The 20101-nt window shown below is 34.8% G+C and overlaps 3 protein-coding genes across 6 annotated transcripts; all 3 read left to right on the top strand.

Annotated features, from left to right (window-relative positions):
• Nucleotides 1–3284: 3284 nt before the first annotated feature.
• Nucleotides 3285–7518, top strand: LOC111308105 (granule-bound starch synthase 1, chloroplastic/amyloplastic-like). Its single transcript, XM_022906437.2, has 14 exons — nt 3285–3361; nt 3576–3947; nt 4089–4169; nt 4270–4368; nt 4492–4581; nt 5172–5235; nt 5314–5414; nt 5508–5617; nt 5735–5978; nt 6058–6234; nt 6332–6523; nt 6661–6747; nt 6857–6985; nt 7124–7518. Exons 2-14 carry the CDS (start codon nt 3600–3602, stop codon nt 7238–7240), a joined length of 1839 nt encoding a protein of 612 aa, XP_022762172.2. The 5' UTR covers nt 3285–3361; nt 3576–3599; the 3' UTR covers nt 7241–7518.
• Nucleotides 7519–10084: 2566 nt separating this feature from the next.
• On the top strand, nt 10085–15282 carry LOC111308069 (polyadenylate-binding protein-interacting protein 11-like). Of its 4 annotated transcripts, none has more exons than XM_022906416.2 (11): nt 10085–10262; nt 10509–10980; nt 11672–11779; nt 11897–11941; nt 12018–12090; nt 12196–12308; nt 12427–12486; nt 12586–12633; nt 12732–12800; nt 14753–14814; nt 14959–15282. In XM_022906416.2, exons 2-11 carry the CDS (start codon nt 10567–10569, stop codon nt 15014–15016), a joined length of 1050 nt encoding a protein of 349 aa, XP_022762151.1. In that variant the 5' UTR covers nt 10085–10262; nt 10509–10566; the 3' UTR covers nt 15017–15282. The 4 variants fall into 4 exon arrangements, 3 of the variants coding, with proteins under 3 accessions (XP_022762151.1, XP_022762161.1, XP_089621707.1); XR_016345081.1 differs by having other exon boundaries at nt 10123–10262; nt 12732–12880; nt 14959–15034; XM_022906426.2 differs by having other exon boundaries at nt 10124–10262; nt 10552–10980.
• Nucleotides 15283–17957: 2675 nt separating this feature from the next.
• LOC149516737 (uncharacterized) lies at nt 17958–19044 on the top strand. The gene has a single exon (XM_089766187.1). It carries the CDS (start codon nt 18150–18152, stop codon nt 18750–18752), a length of 603 nt encoding a protein of 200 aa, XP_089622313.1. The 5' UTR covers nt 17958–18149; the 3' UTR covers nt 18753–19044.
• The last annotated feature ends 1057 nt before the right edge of the window (nt 19045–20101 follow it).

Raw genomic sequence — 20101 nt, 5'->3', positions numbered from 1 at the left:
TTCCATGTCGTTTGCTTACCCTTGTTATTATTTCTGCTGATTGATTTTGATGGTGAAATTAGAAACTCCAATTCCTGAGGGTTAGAGCCATTTTTTAAAAATAATTTTTTGGTTGTTTTAGAGCGTGGAAATAATAAATTTATAATGATAAAAAATTTGACAAGTATTATAATTTTTATCTTGAAGAAATCAGCAAGGTTATGGTCACGGGTGCATCGTGCATGTTGGTCTATTGCTTAGGTTTTCTCCCATCTTTCCTGGTTATTAGCTATCGTTTGTTTTTGTATTACTACTTGTCAATGCATTAACTTGGAAGTTAGAACAAAAAATATTGTTGGTATTTTTAGTTATAAGTAAAAAAAAAAGGTTCGAAATTTCTGAAGTTAATTCTACTATTTAATCAATGATTAATCAACCCGAGTTCCCATTTTGAAGGTTTTCCGTGTGAATTTTTGGACCGGGGGTTAGTTTAAAATGATGAGATGAGAGAAGTACTTTTATCTCTTGTTATGTAACCTATGTTTAATGGAGATTTAGAGAAAACAAATTTTGCTTAATCAAATCAATAATTGTTTTGAAAAGATTCATAATCACAAAAATTAATTCAATTGATACACAGATAATTAAGTTTTTTGATTTAACAAATGTAGTTAATAGAGTGATATATATATATATATCAATGTATATTTTAAAAAGTAAAAAAATTAATTTTAAAAAATATATTACTTGTTAATTTTCTTTATAAAATTAAAAATTTTTATAGACAATATATCAAATAATTTTACATCAACAATTAATTTTGAAATTTTTTTAGGGTTAAGTTTAATGGGTTTTTATTATAAATTAAAAATTATAAAGCAAAAAACCAAAGAATCATTGTCAGAGGAAGGCAAGGATGAATCAACAATTAATTTTGGAATTCTTTAATGTTAAGTTTAGTGGTTTTTATTTTAAATTAAAAATTATTAAGCCAAAACCAAAGAATCATTGTCAAGGGAAGGCAATGAGCAGGACAGGATTAGAAAACGATGGTGAAGAATGCGGGATGTTCCAAGATGGCAATGGGAATATACTGGTTTGGTGCATCCTCTGGGAACGGTAGGCGCAGCCTACTACTGCATCGGTAATTCAACTTGAAAGTGGTTTCTTTTATGCAAAGGCACAAAGCATTTCATGACACTTGTGCGGTGAAATTATAAGCCATAGGGTGGCTGATTTTGGCTTGATGGTGAAGGCCATCGGCCTCAATAGAAATGTAAGCAGCTAAACTCTAGATTTTTTTCGGTCGGTAAAACATGCCACTCCATTTGTTTAACAACTGTCTTTCTATAGATCAACGGCTATGATCACATTTTAAAAAATCACCATTTATTTCATAAAATCATCATATTGCGGTCCTGTAACAGCAGGACTTTGACCTATTAAAATCTTTTCAGCAATTGGATTTTCGTTTCTTCTTTTTTTTTTCTTCTTTCTTCTAAGCAATTGGATTTCTATTTCTTTTTTCTATTTAAAATTTTTGGCCACCAGAAGAAATTATAGCCGGGATTTTCTTAACACAATAGTAACATTTTAGCCTCACATGAAGATATAGTTCCATAGGTGGTTCTGCGAGGCATTTGAGAGTTAGTGGCTGGTTCCATTCTTGTAAGAGCAAAAGGTGATGAAAGGTACATGCCTGCTTTCTTGAACAAACAAATCCTGGCCAGAAAAAAAATGTAGTTAGTGTATAAATATTTAAGCTAGAGGTCCTCTTATTTTTTATTAAAATATTTACAGTAAAAAATAAAAAAATGTGATTTTAAATCATGATATATATTTTTTATTTAAAATAATTTATTATTAAAATTAAAACTTTAATATTCTATTAATAATTACAAGATTATTAACCTAAAATTGACGTACCAAAATACGAAATAAAGACAAATATGTAAATTACAAGGGCAGTGCATAATTTTCTTGAACTTGGCTGGCATAGCAGCTGTAATTTCCTCTTTGAAAGATACACAAATTTATTACAAATTAAAATCTTATTTTTTAAGCAAAACAAGAAAAAGAAAATCTAGACTTCAAATCATCCAAAATTATGGTATTCTACGTTTACACTTTTCTATTTCCCGAGTGATAAAATACAAATTCAATAATTTAAATCAACAATTCTGCATACCTTAATACTAAAAGCTTATCCCAAAACATTCATCATTTTTTTTTTGTGGATTTAAAATTTGAAATAGATAAATTTTTTAATCTCTCGTATTAAGATAAAATATATCATATTTGATAATTTAAAATAAATAACTGTTATTTAATTTCTTATTATTATTGCACTAAATTCTAAATACATTTTTTAAAATATATTATATTAGTTAGATCTTGTATTTGATATATTTATGTTATATAAGTTATTAATAATTTATATATTTATATTATATTTTATATAAAAATAATTTATTGAATTTTTATTGATATAAAATATAAAATATATTTTTTTATTTTATTAAAATTTTAATTTTATATTTTATATTTTACTATATTTTATATCTATAACTTTTGTATGGGATTTTCGAAGTGTCATAATTGATAATGATTTTCTTTCTTAAATACAAACGAGAATTGTGGCTGCATTTTCCTTGGCAACTTGATCGAAATTCTAGTAAAATGTTATTGTGTCCACAAATGGAGTCGGTGGCAGGAGGAAACCAAAAAGCCAAGAACATCGAAATTCCCAACCTCCCATGGGGAAAGGCCAAGATATCTCCATGGGAAAAATAAATATCTTCCACAGCACATGCATTGCTGATAAATCATCATGTTTGGAAATTATTACCTGCGGGCCCCATTACAAACGCAAGTACATTCCCTTGGCTTCTACACCGTCAATTAATTTAAAAAAATAATAATAATTCAAAGTACTAAATTGTAAAAATCTCAGCGAAAGCAACATGCAAGTCTTTCAAGAAGAAATAGACAATTTGTTGGACGCTGAACCAAAAGATTACGTTACGCGGTGTCGTTTTCCCTCCACTTGGACCACACTGATCAAACGTGAACAAAATCAAAGAAAAATATCTTCTTTTAAGCTCACATTTCTAAGACTGAAGAATCACCGCTAATTTCCAGCATATCCCATTCCTACGATGTTAAGGGGCCCACTTTATACGTGCGAAGCAGATCTTGAGGTGCTTAGACAGTGGATGGAGGTCCACCATTCTCTCTGAAGCCACGTGTTGTACCAGTCAGCGATGCAATCAGTACAAATTAGCAGATCCTCCGTGAAATTATGTGACCACTTCTACTCCCAAGTACTAACCAAACGCAACGACGTACGCTCAACAAGGATTCTGTGATTCTTAAAGTTCTGGTGAGTTTAGCTTGCATATCTTTTCTATCTGATTTTGAGAGATTCAGTGAATCAGTTACGTAGGTTTCTGTTTCATTGATCATCGTACGATTCAAATTTGAGACATTTTCCAGTTGTTGTTACGTTTTTTTAAACTATTATATAAAAATATTAAAAATGTTTGATTCAATCTTTTTAATTAAAGGGTTTTCCATTTTTTTTTCTCTGGTATCAGCTTTTTTTGAAAGTATCGGAGCCAATGGCAACAGTGACAGCTTCGCACTTTGTTACAAGGAGTTCACATGTCAACAGCCATGGAGCAGAAACTAAGGCCAATCTGGCACAGATTGGCATGAGGAACCAATCCATGACTCACAGTGGTTTGAGGTCATTGAACAAGATAGATAGGTTGCAGATGAGAGTCAATGCAAAGGCTGTTGTCAGGAATGCTGTGAAAGAGGGACACCCAACTGCAAATGACAGGCCTTCAGCGAAAATTGTTTGCGGAAAAGGGATGAATCTAGTCTTTGTAGGAGCTGAGGTTGCCCCATGGAGCAAAACTGGTGGACTTGGTGATGTCCTTGGTGGACTTCCTCCTGCAATGGCTGTAAGTAGAGATTTACGAGCAAATTTTTCTTTTTTTCTAAAAACTGGTAGACGTGTTACATATTTTGCCGCATATATAATTTTGGTTTAATTTTCCCAGTGAAATATGAGATTCTAATCCCTATCCCTTGATATTGAGTAGGCCAAAGGACACCGTGTTATGACAGTGTCTCCTCGCTACGATCAGTACAAGGATGCATGGGACACCAGTGTCTTAGTTGAGGTAAGGTTCCCGATCCTGTTATGTTCAGGAAAAATCATATTTTGAATCGAAGTGAGTTGTGTTTGGATTTTATTTTTAAAGATCAGCTCCTAATATGCAGCTAAAAGTCGGGGACAAAATTGTGACTGTTCGGTTGTTCCACTGCTACAAACGTGGAGTTGATCGCGTCTTTGTTGATCACCCTATGTTCCTCGAGAAGGTTTAGAACTGTCATTTTTCTTGTTTTATTGTTTCTTTATTAAAGATTCAATTAGTTATGTTCTTATTTCCCCTTATTTTTTTCTTCTTCTTTTTCCTTATTTTCACTATTTTGATGATTCAGGTGTGGGGCAAAACAGGATCCAAAATCTATGGCCCTAGGACAGGTTTGGACTACAAGGACAATCAATCCCGATTTAGCTTGTTATGCCTGGTAAAAAAATCTCAAGTGTTTTCAAAAAATTCAGAGATCATACTGACTTGTTTTTTCCCATAAGATCTACCTTTTGTAATTGTAACCCCTTCATAGAAATAATTGAAAACTGCAAAGCTGGCGTTTGTGAAAGGTTAGGTAATAATTATATGACAAAACAGAATTCCTCTGTAGCTGCAACGATTATAAAGGTTGAAGGATAGTTTTTCTTTGTTACATCCAGTTTAAACTCATGGGATGTCAGTTAAACCTTTTAATTTTAGCTGTTTGAACCGAAACAAGCTGATAAATGTTTTGGCTTGTGTCCTTGTTTTGAACTTCTTAAGATCAGCCTAGTATAAGATGTTTCATGCGGTTACTATTGCTCTACAACTGCTCTGTTGCTTGTTTGACGACTATTGAGGTAACTGAAATTTTACTTGGGTTCTTAAATTGTAAAAAACAATTCGCAGTATTTCATGTTAATTCACATAATTCCCATCTTACTGCCGGTTCGAGTTATGGCCTAGTTGTTGATCGAAATCATAGTTGCACTTTTTAAGTCACTGTTATCTCAGTAAAGTTAAATTAATAAACTTGTTCGTTTGCAGGCTGCTTTGGAGGCCGCAAGAGTTCTGAATTTAAATTGCAGCAAATATTTCTCAGGACCATATGGTATGATTCTTCCTCTTAAGTCTTAACCTTTAAAGTTAACTCTTTTGTCATGAAATGATTCTTCAACATCTTCTGCAGGGGAAGATGTTATCTTCATTGCCAACGATTGGCACACTGCTCTTCTTCCATGCTATTTGAAAAGCATGTACCAATCAAGGGGCATCTACATGAATGCCAAGGTATGGTGACCTCTTTTTGAAGTGAATCAGCGTTCTGGCTAATTTGGACTTGCAGAAGCTTGAAACTTACAGTGTGCTTGATAAATATTGCAGGTTGCCTTTTGCATCCACAACATAGCCTATCAGGGAAGATTTGCCTTTGCCGATTTCTCATTTCTCAATTTGCCTGATAGTTTCAAGAGTTCATTTGACTTCATTGATGGGTATAAAACAATATTTCTGTTGATATTTTTTTCCCTAACTAGGAATCTAGGCTTCATATTATTTTGATGAATTGTTTTCTTTAGCCAAGGACTTCATTGATGGGTTTTGATTGTCAGGTACAACAAACCTGTCAAGGGAAGGAAAATTAATTGGATGAAGGCTGGAATTTTAGAATCACACAGGGTCTTGACTGTAAGTCCATACTATGCCCAGGAGCTTGTTTCTGGTGAAGATAAAGGTGTTGAACTTGATAACATCATTCGTAAAACTGGCATAACTGGCATTGTGAATGGCATGGATGTTCAAGAATGGAATCCTGCTGCTGACAAATACATCAGTGTCAAATATGATGCTACAACTGTAAGTTCTTTCTCTAATTTCCAATTTCTTGGTTGTTTGTGGTATTAGAAGACATGTTTTATGATAAGAGCCATTGCAGGTAATGGATGCAAAGCCATTATTAAAGGAAGCTCTTCAAGCAGAAGTCGGGTTGCCTTGTGACAGGGATGTTCCAGTGATTGGCTTCATTGGTAGGCTAGAAGAGCAAAAAGGTTCAGATATTTTGGCAGTGGCTATTCCAAAATTCATTGGAGAAACTTGTCAGATTGTAGTCCTTGTTAGTGTCAAATTTTAAAATGTTTCCTTCCTTCTCTGGTTGTTAATGTTTGCTTCAATGAGTGTAGTATTAATAATGGGATCTATCTTCCTTTCAGGGAACCGGTAAAAAGGCCATGGAGAAGCAGATTGAGCAGCTAGAGATCCAATATCCTGACAAGGCTAGAGGAGTAGCCAAATTCAATATTCCATTGGCCCATATGATTATTGCTGGTGCTGATTACATTTTGATCCCTAGTAGATTTGAACCATGTGGTCTCATTCAGCTGCATGCTATGCGATATGGAACAGTTAATCCTTTTGACCATTCATTTTCTGCAACCAACTAATTTGACTTCATGAATTTGCACAAGTACTTGGTTATATTTATCTTGTTCTCATGGTACTGAGTCGATTAACCGCATAAACTATTTGTTCTGTGCTACAGGTGCCAATAGTTTCCTCTACTGGTGGACTCGTTGACACTGTCAAGGAAGGATTCACAGGGTTCCAAATGGGAGCCTTCAGTGTTGACGTAAGTAGTAAAAATGATTGTCTTCATATGAAGTGCAATGTATGACGTTACATTTTTCTATTCTACCTATTACATGAAGACCATTCATCTCCATGGGATGTTTTTGCAGTGTGATGCAGTGGATCCAAGTGACGTAGATAAGGTGGCAAGAACTGTCAAGAGAGCTCTTGCAACATATGGCACTGGAGCCCTGAAAGAAATGATCGAGAATTGTATGGCACAAGATCTTTCATGGAAGGTTAGTGTCTCATTGAGCATGTAGGAAGCTTTTCATGCTTGCGGTCCACTTGGTGGATGGTGGTTGCACCCAATTGAGAGCATTAGGAAGAATGAATTCAAATTAAATGTTTAAATGCAAATCTGTTGATTTATGCAGGGACCATCAAAGTTGTGGGAGAAGTTGTTGTTGAGCCTAGAGGTCGCTGGCAGTGAACCTGGTATCGAAGGAGAGGAGACTGCTCCTCTTGCCAAGGAAAATGTCGCCACTCCCTGAGCGCGGAGTCTAATAATTTTTGAATGTTCCAATATTGACTTCAGTAAGCAAATGCAACTAAGTATCTGTCAACTGTCGACAGCCATTTGCGTTGTAGTCAATGCTGTTTTTGAGGGTGAAAGCTTAAAGAATGGTAGGAGCTTGAATAAATATATAGTATTATAGTATCTAATAGGTGTTATCGATGTTCTCAAAGACTAAACGGAGAACCGATTTCTCTGTATAGCTTTATGGGTTATGTCAAATAAATAAAGACTCAAACTTCTAATTCGGGTGCCTTTCTTAGGTGCATGCTTGCATCATATTTGAGCTTGTTAAACCCTGACCCAAAAGACAAACGACCGAAATCCTTATGCCAAGAACGATAAATCTAGATGCTTAAATATGCTAATGACAATAGCAAAATCAAGATTAATCACCTCAATGACTTTCTTTCTCACCATGTTTATCCAAAGTCGAACCTTGGACTTACAAAATCGACATGTAAAACTTCCGATCATCGTGTTTGTTAAACCATTTAATTTCATCAAATGCTCCCTAGTATATGTTTGTGAATAAAAAAACACGAATATTTGGGAGTTCTTCAGCCTCACTAGAGGTAAATGGGAAAGCCTAGTGGTAAATGAGAAAGATTTATACCAAATTTTTATTAAAAATAATTAAATAAAAATTAAAGTTAAAAATTGAAATATTAAAAGATTTTATTATATAGATTAAGTGTACAAAATTTAAAAAATTTTAAAAAATTTTGATATATTTTTTATATAAATATTTTTATTAAAAATTTTGACATAATTTTTACTAATAAATAAATACAGATCAAATTTATATAATAAACTATATTTTTAATATTTTTTTATATTATTAATTTTCTCTTTTAACTCCATCACTTTATCCATTTAAATTTTTTTATTAAATTTATTTTAAATCATTTTAATTAAAAAACTTAACGAATTTTATCTAATAAATTTCATCTCAAATTTATCCGAAGGTAAATTAAGAGATTTAGGTGCGAGAAGTTAATATTTCTCGTCTCAATGATAGATAACTATTATAAAAGGAAGGTACAGAGCCTGTACACTTAACCCAGACAACCCTCCAAACAAACCAGGCTTCCCTTCTGGAACCCCTTGAACATGAACAGGCTCTTCAATGGGGATATCAGTCCAAAGCCTAAAGGGCCGCTGGGGAGGCACATGGCCCACATAACTACTCTCTATCCTAACCGTTTTCGTCGGCAGTTCAACCACCAACTGTACCACCTCCTTCTCCTCACTGTCCTTGCGGTTGTCCTTGTCACATGCAAACAACTCTTCTCCCTTGGTGTAACGCGAGCAGCGCGTGTGCACCCACACGCCGCACTCATCGCACTTCACCATCTCTTCACCGTCGTGGAAATTGACAACACAAACGCAGTCTACGGTCCATGAACCGTCTCCCCAGTCGTCGTGGGGGTCAGCCCGATGCGTCCGGCCTTTCATGTTTATTATCCTACGCCCTAATCACAACAAATTTAAAAGACCTAACCTAAAAAATCCCAAATTCCTAACCTCCCCAATTCACATTAAATTAAAAGCGTTCTGGCGACGTAAATGGCTTCTTCCTTGCGAACGGTCATCTGAAAGGCAATGAAATAAAAAAACCAGAACTCTGAATTCTTTTGGCGTCCGTTTCTTTCTCCTCTGAGGCCAGGCTTCAAAATATACAAGCCCTTTCTCGATTGCTGGCCGGGGCCCATTAGTCCATGACCCAACGCCACTTTTTCTTTTTTTTTTTTTTGAAAGAATGACCCAGCGTCGCTTAAATGGCTGAAATTATTGTGGTAGTAGTTTTTTTTTTTTTTTTTTAACTATATGATTAATCGAGTAGTTTGACAATGAAATTTCTTGTTATTAATTATTAAACATAGACCCATTACCAAATTTTAGTTCTTTTATTATATAAGAAGTAATTGAATACTATATAGTTAACTTTTTTCACGTAATATCTTGTGGATTCGCATCATAGGATGACAAGTTTCATTGTCTCAAGGAATTATGTCGTTTATTATATATGTTAAAATTATGAGGATATCTTTAAATGTGAACAAATAAAATATTTTTTAATTAAAAAATATTTTACTAATTTTATTGGATGAAATTAATGGTATAACCATTTAAAAAACATGAATAACTTGTCTCGAATATTTTAGAGCTTTTATAATTATATCACTCACAATATAACAAAAATATTAAATTTTACGAATTCATATATAATAATCGTAATAATATCCCAATGAGTATTTAATTTAATAATAAATATATTTTTACTTGAAGAATCAAATTCAAGTAAGATTACGATATTTTTCTATTTATGCATACATGTATAATGACAAGATTAACACATAAACCATAGACTTGTTTCACTTGCTATTTATCATTTAGTTAGGATGGATTTTACAATCTAAAAATAAATGGCATTTCCTATATGTTTTGTCCCTTAAATAAATAAAAGTAAAGGAAAAGGAAGTCCTATATGGCTATTTACAAAAAAATAAGTTGTCATTCCTTTTTTTTACTTTAAATTTACCAAAACGTCCCTCATTGACCGGTCCAGTTGTCCTTAGTTTAAGGACACCAGTACGGAGAGGCAGGTACAGCGGTAAAACCAGCGACAGTAACCCAGTGATGGTAAACAGTAAAAGCTCGTTTTCCAGTAATCACGCGACACGTCATGTTGACGATGATGGTTGTGCCAAACATCGTGTTACATTTATGCATCTGAATGTCATGTCATACATAGACATGTAAGAAAAAGAATGAAAGAATATTATTTTTTATTTTTATGAGGTTTTTACGTTTCAACAAACAATCCAAAATGCTTTTTGATTTAAGCTTAGCGGTTGTGGAAGCCATATTTATTTTTTGTTACTTTTTTAGGGCGATATGAAGCAGATCCTCTTCGGCCTTTCCCTTCTTTTTTTCCTCTCTCAGATAATCACTGTGAAACTGTGGTAGAAACGAAAAAAAGAATTACGGACACTGTAAGAAATTAAAACTCTTGCCTTTTTTTTTTTACTATCTTACTTTGTTTTCTGCTGTTATTTATTTCCGTTTCGTTTTCTCCGTAGTGATCTCGAGGTGGGTTTGTAGTTCTGTTCGTCATCAATGGAGATGATTGTAGCTTTAGCTTAGCTCCCAAAAAGATTCATCATTTTTATATTCCCAACATTTCAAAACTCGATTTTTTATTTTTTTAATTTTTTGATGTTTGGGTTTATAAATCTCAGGCCTTTCTGTTGATCAGCTGATAAGAAAGGGAGCCTTTTTTAGGAATAATCATCAGGCATGGCGGTTGTTGAGAATGCTTCGAATCAAGATGCGGCTGCATCAGCAGTAGCATCAAACGATCAGGATCAATCAAAGCAAAACCATGTTTGGTCAAGAATCGATCCGAGCTTACACCAGAGCGATCAAGGGTTGTACAACAAGATCGGTGGTCCCCATCATCGATCCAACGGTGGGGATTTACAGAGGAGTAATGGTGGTAGTGGAGCTGAAGTTGGGGATAGCTTCAAGAGAGACATGAGAGAGTTGCAAGAACTGTTCTCTAAACTTAACCCCATGGCTGAAGAGTTCGTGCCTCATTCACTTGCTAACCATGGACTCAATGGAGGGTTTTACACTGACGACTCTTTTTTGCATAGCAACAATAACATCTCAAGGAATGGCCATCCTAATGGCAATGGTGCTGGTAGGCGGGTATACCATCAAAAACCCATTTTTTGTTTGTTTGCTTTGTTTACTATTAATTGAAGATTATTAGTCGTTTTGGTGGAAAATTTAGAAGAGAAGAAAATGAAATTGATTTGTTTGGGGGTTTGTTTGGGGTTTGGAGAATGAAGGTTTTCATGTTTCTAAGTACTTTTTTTTTTTTTTAGCTTTCTTTTTTTGTTATTAACTCGCTGATGCTTGAGTGCATTCTGCATCAGGAAATTGTTGTTTCAATCTTTGCTTTATTGCCTTTCCCTTTGTAGGGCTGGTTCTTGTTTTAGGTTTTATGGGTTTTCAAAAGTTCAGGAGGTAATAAGTAATAACTTAAATGCTGATTTATCTGAGTTTGTGTCATGGTCCCTGCTATCCAGTATTCCAAAGTGGTTTTTAGATGTGCAGTGACTGCATTATTTGTCTGATTTCTCAAAATGCAGAAAAAGAGCAGGAAAAAGAAAAAAGAGAGACTGTGTTCGGGTGTTTAAATGAAACAGGAATAATTGGCACAACCCTGATTATTTCTTTGGTTAAGTTGAGTGGATGTTATTGTTTAGGTACATTTTAAACGATATGAAATTTAAAATTCCAAATATTAGCAAAATTCTATTATACATCATCTCAATTGTGGAAGAGAGCATCATCTAGTCTCGGGGATTCTGTTCATTGATCTTTTCTTTCTCAGAAGAAAATTTTCAGTCAAGGGAAACGGAGATTGAACACCAGGACAAGTATGGCCCAGAGGGAAGAGATCATCCGTAGGACTGTCTATGTGTCTGATATTGACCATCAGGTATCTGTATTAAGCTTTTTCAGCTTTGTTTAGGATGCTGCGATCAATTCTGCAATTTCTGCTTTAACATCTCTTTGATATTTTGATTCATGTAGTCTTTTGATTTTTGGGATGTAGGTCACTGAAGAGCAGCTTGCAGGATTATTTGTGAGTTGTGGGCAGGTTATATTCTTTTGATTGCTTGTCTTAACAGTTTTCATCAAAGCAATGTATCTGAAAGAACTTCTTTCGTATGAAGGTGGTTGACTGCCGCATATGTGGTGATCCTAATTCTGTACTTCGTTTTGCGTTTATTGAGTTTACCGATGAAGGTGATGTTCAACCACGGTTATTTGATGCATAGTTTAAGGGATTGTCAATTTAACTGTAAAATGTAATATTTACATGTTTTACTGCTTGATGGCTTGGCTGTGCAGAAGGTGCACGAACTGCTCTGAATCTGTCTGGTACTATGCTTGGATTCTACCCAGTTAGGGTGCTGCCTTCAAAAACAGCTATTGCACCAGTTAACCCAACATTTTTGCCAAGGGTAAGAATCTTTATTGCAATTTATTGTACTCGTACTTGTTTATAATTTGAAGTCTTTGATGTATTTTTCATTCTCTTCACCTATTCAGCCTGTTAAACATTTGTTATTTCAATTTCAGACTGAAGATGAACGCCAGATGTGTGCAAGAACTATCTACTGTACAAACATTGACAAGAAGGTGAGAAGAGTTTTGCTTTTTGGAATGTTGGTTATGAATAATGACCCTGTTTGCAAATAAAGGACTGTTTACATTTTTTATATGATTTTACACTCGCAGGTTACTCAGGCTGATGTTAAACTCTTTTTTGAAACAATCTGTGGGGAGGTTTGCTATTCCATTTAACTCTAGAGTTCTGTTTTTTCTGTTTATTACATCAAAACCTGTGTGGGGATGCATTTAAAGAGACATCTTGTCTGATGTAGGTTTATCGCCTGAGGTTGCTGGGGGACTATCACCATTCAACTCGCATTGCTTTTGTCGAGTTTGTAATGGTAATTGTTTCTTCTTCATTCATGAAATTTTTTGAACATGGCTGAACAAGTTTTCTGTGGTTTCTAAAGGGTTTGATGAGTAAATGAGGGCTTTTTACATCTTCACATGACCTTGCTTTTAGATCCTAAATATTTAGGCTTAGCCAGTGAGTATGAAGTTTATACTAACTCTAGAATGTTGGGTTTTGTGATCCTTTTCTAGCTAACATGTTGTAAGAAAGTTAGGGAGCATTTGGTAGGAAGGAGGGGGAAACAAGATAAGGAGAAGGCAAGGTAGTTAAATGAAGCTAAAGACTCTTCCACTGATTTGCATTCTGGAGAATGACCAAACAGGTCATCTTTTCCCCTTATCTTAGGAAAAGTCCTTGTTATACTTCACAGAAGAAAGTTTTAGCAATTTTTTGTGGTTTTTTCTGACATCTATTCCTGAAGTCTTTCCTAAACTAAAAGAAAGTTGAGGGCTTTTATAATGTTCAATGGAGATATTGAGGGCAGGTGTATTGGAGCAGCTTTTCTTTTCAAATTCACATTGGAGTTGCTTGAGGAATTAGCAACAATCACTTCAACCAAATTGATATGTTAGCATGTTATCAACAAACTTCTCTCAAATGGTTTTTTGAAATATAACATGCAATTCACCAACTATGACAGGTTTATTGCATCAATTTAGCATTTCATCCACTAGTAGTCTGCTGGTCTTGAGTAGGAAATTAAATCTGCATTGCATTAGAACTACTGGGCGTGGTCTCTTGGAGTACCTGACTTTCTAATTTGCTAAGAGAACAGTGTTACCATGGAAACCTGCATTAACTCTTACTTTGAGGTCTGTAGAAGATATGGTCCTCTGTTTCCTCCTTTTTTCCTTTTCCATCCTCTCTCTACATTACCCATTGCTTGCTTCTTATCAGTAGGTGACAAAAATAAAATGAAAACCTATCTATTCGAGCTATTTTTTGATAGATGCAAATCTGCTCATTGGTAGTAGACATTGTATTTACATTTGAAATCAAGTGTATCATCTTATTGTTTTCTAGGGAAATTTATTCAAGTATGATCCTATTTGGCATACGTAGCAATGAACCTGCCTTATTGAATCTTTCTTGTGAGTAAAGATGTTATGTTGTCCCTCCTTTTTATGTAATACAGTGAAGCCAAGTAGCTGGGTTAATTGTTGCCCATGATGCTTGTTCCTTTCAAGTTGATTTTCCATGTCGGTGTTCTGTCTATTAAGGGTGAACTTTTGTCTAAATTCATCTTCAGCAGATCCTTTATACTGTTTGGGTTATGTCTTTTAGGGCCTCACAAACATTTTAAATGTTGGTTATGGATCTCTTGCCATAAAAATCCTTGGATAAAGGCCTTATTAAATCTTTGGCTAGCTATAGCACAATGACATGTTACTTTTCTGTTTTAACATGGGGTTAGATTGTGTGTCATATGCACCTGAAACTTGCTTATCAATTATTATAGTCTTTCTGGTGCTTCCTTGACTAGTGATGATGCAAAGATTGGCCTGAGCTTTTGCTTTAGTTTGTGCAGATTAAAGCCCAGAGGGTTGGCCAAAAAAATAGAAGCAGTTGCAGTTATGCTTGTTAGCATAACAAAATCTTTTGTTTGTAACTATGGAGTGGTTATTTGCTACATACTGTAACTTGCACGGATATGCTAAAAAATACTTTCGATCAACAAATGATATGTGTTTGTTACTGACGAAGGAATTGTTTAAAGTGGTTTTGGATTGGGAATTATTTCTTCTTTGTGATATTGTGAATTATTTCTTGATTGTCTGCCTCTCTTTGGTTAGTGAACCTACATTGGCTTATCAGAGATGTTATAGTTTCAAGCGAATATAAAATTTGCAAAGTGATATGCAGCTCCTTTTTCATCATTTCAAGATTGGATTGCTTCAGTGTTTGTTCATTCATGAAGTTCTAATTTTCTCTTATATGCAGGCTGAAAGTGCGATTGCTGCCCTCAACTGTAGTGGTGTTATTCTGGGATCATTGCCTATAAGGTCAGATTCCTAATTTTTCCATCATTTCTCAAAATGATATTTTGTTTTGGTTTTTTCTTTTTTGGCCATAATTTCTCTCCAAAGATTGCTTAAGTATTTATGACGATTGTCTATGAGTCAACCTTGGTTATTTTGTATGATCAGGGTAAGCCCATCAAAGACCCCAGTTCGGCCACGTGCTCCCCGCCTTCCGCAGCACTGAATCATGTTGGCGCTCCGAACTGATCTTAGTTCCAGTTTATATATATTTAAAATACATACACACACCCATGTAAAGATGTTTCCCATGTTGGTGGTCTGCCTGTTTTATGTATATTGTCCTCTGCTGCTATGCTTGGGATCATTGTTACCATACAAGTCATCTTTTGTTTATCCTTGCAATTGGATCCAAGTGACTTGCGAACCAGAGGTGGTCATGTCTGGCCACGTCCAATGTATGCAGAAGGCATCTAAGTGATTTCCTGTCAACTAGCAGTTGAAATGCCTCATTTATCTCTTCTCAAAAAAAAAAAAAAAAAAAGCTTCATTTATCTTCTCGAAGGGAAGCTCATTGACGATAAACTCGTCCAAATATAGGGTCTGGAATCAAATTCCAAAACGATCAGTTGCCTTGGACTCAAAAGCTCTGCTATATATAAAGTAACACCGTCTGATAATACATGCATTGTCCGGCAAGACCTGGTAATAAAGTTTTTTCTTTGAAACCTCCAAAAATCGATAGCATGTTACCTACAATTAACATAGTCTTATAGGCAACCAGAGGCAGAGAGTAACAGAACTAAAATTTTATCAAAGATTAACAAACTTCTAACAACTGTTATTAAATTATATTAGAAGTACTCAAAATCAACATTATATCAAATACTGATAGGTTTGAAGGCTGGGGGCCCAAATACTACAAGTTAGCCTATAAGCCATAACCAAGCCCGACTCATTAGATAATTTCTCCGAGCTTATAATGGACGTCAAGATTCTACTGCTTAGCATTTAACAGAAGTAATTGCATATGCAACAGAAGAATTTACTTCGTGAGACGAAATGCTTAAACATTTTAAATCAAGTGATGCAATTTTTCAAGTGGACAAATGTTCTCTTTTCATCCAATGAACAAATTTTCCAATTTCCAAATCACTCAAAGAAAACTACCAAGTATTTGTCAAGTGAAAATAAAAATATATCCGCTCTTTGTTTTTTTTTTTTTTTTTCTTGCAAAAGTAAGAATATTTTATACGAGGATTGATGACGAAATTATATGTAATGGGCTAATGGCAAATTGGCAACCCCCTCATGATTGAGATTAAGAGGACTTACCTATTATTAACATGAAAGTACTTCCAAGTCTAGTTCAATTTTCAACCTTCAACTATCGTAAAGTCGAGAAACTCATGTTGAGAGTTTAGTCAAAGGCGAGGGCTGCCAGCCAGAGACAGAGACGTGCTTTCGCGCTGTACATCTGCACCAAATATGAGATAATTTACGAAAATAAACTTACTATGCTTGTACCAAATATCAATATTCCTGTTCCAAATGCTATAAATTACTCCATGTCCCCACCAATTATGAGGAAACCAAATTGATTTTGCCAGGCTCAACCCCAAAAGCTTTAGGATGGTTCTAAATTCAGACCAATATGTGGGGAAGAAAATGCTCACAACTAGACTACCTACAAAAATATGTACCCAAAAAATGCGTCATTAGAATAGTGGAAAAGATCCTGAGGCAAGCCCCTTCAACACCCTGATTTGTTCGGAAGAGTATTTTTCCTGTAGAATTGTTCTAATGGAGTTCTGATACACGAGAATAAATTTTTAAGCCCAACTTTTCAAGATTTTTCAACAAAATGGATATTGGCCCAAATTAACAAATTCAATTATCTCTATACAAAAACTCAAGTACAGTTTTATCTTATCCTGTTGAATCTGTCATAGCATTTTGATATTAGATTATTAATTTGAATATTTGAGTTTATGCCTAGCCTTAAGTTCTAAATATCTAAAAAAACTTAAGTTCTCGTGGAGAACACAAAAAAGAAAAGAGATGGAAATATTCAAGTTTTTGGTGTTGTTCTGACAGTCTTATAAAATATTACTAGATCCTCTTCAATATTCAGGTATGCGTTAAATTCATATATGTTTAATGTTCTAAATACCCAACATATGAAATATTGGGATCAAACGTTATGCTTACGCGTTGCTCTCGCTGTTATGTCTTCAATTAACTGCAGATGCATTTCCTTGGATCAACTCCGTTTGAGGTTTACTTTGTCTCCTACTCCTGTTTGTCCCTAGCTTTTTCATCAACCACTTTTTGACAATGAACAAAAAGAACTATGAAAGAAAAAAAAAATTCATAATAAGTTGGTGGTTTGTATCGACCAAAGGTTGCTAATAATTAGAAACCTAACAAGATTGTGGCCAAATTGCAATTAGCCAATGCACCAAAACACCATAAAGAACTAGTGGAGTGCGATATATAGAGCGACCAACGGCTCTTCCCAGGGAATCCGCGGTCTCCCACTATCCTTTGTTCCCTCCTAAAATTTTTCCATTATGTTTTTGTCTCTTCTGAAGCTTCTTAGTCATTTCCAGATTTTAATTTGCAGTGAAGGCCATCAATTGCATTTATACACTGATCAAAAGGTTTTTATGCAATCCTGCTGTTTTCGTTGGGCTGTTGAAAGTTGATAATGTTATAATGAGCCCTACAAATTGGATGCGATTCTGTCTCTTTCACATATTTTACTTTAGTTCCAAAGCTGTCAAGTTAAGCCTAAGGGACGAAATTTTTGTAAAGAGAAAGTAATAAAGAAGCTTGAATGGACTGGTCTTGTTCATTGACCATGTCTTTTTGCCTCCCTGTAAATGTTTAGGTGGGCCATTTCCCATTTAGATGCCAAATCTCTATCCAAATTGATCTTTAGGATTCTCGGGCTACATGGGTCCCAGGATCAAGGAGTTGGCCGAACTGCTCCTTTTCTTCCTAGGAGCTGCTAGTGATGTGATGAGGGATGGTTCAATGCCCATGTTACTATACCAATTACTGATTAAAAAAATCTCTCTTTCCGTGTGGACCTCTCATTAATAAACTTCTGATATGGATTAGTAAGAACAATGCACGTACTTTAGTTACCCTTTTCTTTATGCTTTTTTGGGATTTGTATTACCAGCAGTTGGATTGAGGAAGCTCTGAAGAAGAATCCCACCGACGATATATTCTCCTTCCCTCCAGATCTTTCCCGCCCTTTAATACTCCTCCGTTCTACAATTACAAGGACGAGGAGAAGACAAAAGAAAAAACTATAGTACGTTGGGTTTTTTAGATTGTTGTATGACAAGATGGGGAACTGCCTGTTCGGAGGCTTGGGAGAAGCTGATGGAGTGATCAAAGTCATAACTTCAAACGGTGGAGTCATGGAGTTTTCTGCTCCAATAACAGCAGGAAGTATCACAGATGAATTCCCAGGTCATGCTATTTTTCGAACCCATGATCTCTTCTGGAAACCACTACTTTACCATGAAGAACTCCTCCCTGGAAAATCGTATTATCTACTTCCACTTAACAGCGAAGACAGTACTTCAGGTAATAGAGGCCAGATTGTCCGAAAAGGCCATGTCAGGTCCAACAGCATCCCGGCATCGCTCATTGCTCCTTACAGGATGTCCTGTGATTATCAGGGGATTCTGAAGAGGTCCCATACTGATATTTTCTCCAGGCACAACAGGCCCGGATTTTGGAAAGTGAAGCTAGTGATCAGCCCCGAACAGCTGTTGGAAATTTTGTCACAAGAAGCTCGTACTCAAGAACTGATTGAGAGTGTTAGGGCTGTCGCCAAATGCGGAAATGGGGTCTCAACATCCGTTGGATTCTCAGATCAATGGAGTCTGTCAAGCAGTAGGAATGCTTCCTCAAACAAAGATGGGTTGTTATTAGACATCTAGAATTACCGCCTCTTACCATTTTTCCCCATTTTAGTTTTCTTGTTTTTACATTAGACCATTTGCAAACAATTGAAATGGTAGCATGAGCAAGTCATTTTGTATATACATATATATATATATATATATATGTATTGATCTTGTCATCTGTTTAATGTCAGATTTGTGTAGACATCAATACCAAATTCTAGCTATTATAAGTAGCCATTTGGTCCTAAACGGAAATTACTGCTTCAAAATCCTTTTTCTTTGTAATGCCTACTATCAGTCTAAATTTAAACGTTTCAAGAGGTATCAACTACGAAATCAGCATTTTGATAAAATAAAGCTGCGACAAACGTTGAAATCGAAGCTCCCACTTTTAACCTTAAAATCATACTATAAATATAAGAGAATGTGTTTTTTTTTTTTTTTCTGTATTTTTTCAGTTTTAACTACAGGATGTGCCACCCGTCTTACTTGTTATCATCTTATCACATTGGTTAATTCTTTTAGTATATTCTATAATTTTTACTTTTTGTTCAAAATTAAAAACATATCACGAACTTTGAACATTTAAATGGAATTCATAGTTTTATAGAACGAAAATTGCTAAAAAAATTACTACAATTAATAGTTGCCTCCTTAGAAATTAAAAAAAAAAGAGAAGAATGTTTGTAATCCGTAGTAGGTGCAGTCTATATTGCTATAGCAGTTAAAATTAGTTGAAAGAAAAAACTATATTAAACGAAAAAATGTTTTGGCATGGACAAAATCCCATGAGATAGGTCCATTTGAATGTTGATATTGGACCTGGTTGAAGCTTGAAGCCAAGATGGACCATACTACTTAGACAGTCAGATTTCGAGAACGGTCAATTGGGCCGCTTGGTTCGTCGGCCTTTGCACAAGAAATCAGCAAACTACAAAATGCCGACCCAAGCTGTTGAACCGATAAATGCCTAAATGGAAATGGAGTAAAGAATTTTCATATATTTTAATTTCATAACATTAGTAGTAATTAAAGCCAAATCTAATATAATTGATTTAGATTTAAAAGTCAAACCGTACAAGTTCTTATTCATAAAAACGATTTCTTAAATTTTACAAAATATTGTTTATTTCTTATATTTAAAGGCATTGTTTACATTTTCGTTCTTTTGAAAAGTGAAAAGTAAAAGAACTAAATTGAGTGTAAGATAGATACACGAAATTTACTTTAAAGTTGTCACTTTCCTAACTACTTTGACAATAGCATGTTCTTCGTGTCACACTGAGCAACAAAAATTAATTAACTTCTATTAGCATTCATTTTAAGTTTTTCTCATAAAATAGGCAAGAAATTTTGTATAATTACAAAAAAAAAAAAAAAAA

The sequence above is a fragment of the Durio zibethinus genome, chromosome 9, assembly GCF_047325235.1.
Source record: "Durio zibethinus cultivar Kanyao isolate XHJ-2024 chromosome 9, ASM4732523v1, whole genome shotgun sequence".
In the NCBI taxonomy this organism is placed as follows: domain Eukaryota; kingdom Viridiplantae; phylum Streptophyta; class Magnoliopsida; order Malvales; family Malvaceae; genus Durio; species Durio zibethinus.
This window is presented reverse-complemented; position numbering and strand designations above follow the sequence as displayed.

Coding starts and splice junctions, on each gene's coding strand:
- LOC111308105 (XM_022906437.2), top strand. CDS start 3,600: ATGGCAACAGTGACAGCTTCGCACTTTGTTACAAGGAGTTCACATGTC. Junction 3,948..4,088: donor GACTTCCTCCTGCAATGGCT/GTAAGTAGAGAT, acceptor GATATTGAGTAG/GCCAAAGGACACCGTGTTAT. Junction 6,748..6,856: donor TGGGAGCCTTCAGTGTTGAC/GTAAGTAGTAAA, acceptor ATGTTTTTGCAG/TGTGATGCAGTGGATCCAAG.
- LOC111308069 (XM_022906416.2), top strand. CDS start 10,567: ATGGCGGTTGTTGAGAATGCTTCGAATCAAGATGCGGCTGCATCAGCA. Junction 12,091..12,195: donor TATTGAGTTTACCGATGAAG/GTGATGTTCAAC, acceptor TTGGCTGTGCAG/AAGGTGCACGAACTGCTCTG. Junction 12,487..12,585: donor GTACAAACATTGACAAGAAG/GTGAGAAGAGTT, acceptor TTACACTCGCAG/GTTACTCAGGCTGATGTTAA.
- LOC149516737 (XM_089766187.1), top strand. CDS start 18,150: ATGGGGAACTGCCTGTTCGGAGGCTTGGGAGAAGCTGATGGAGTGATC.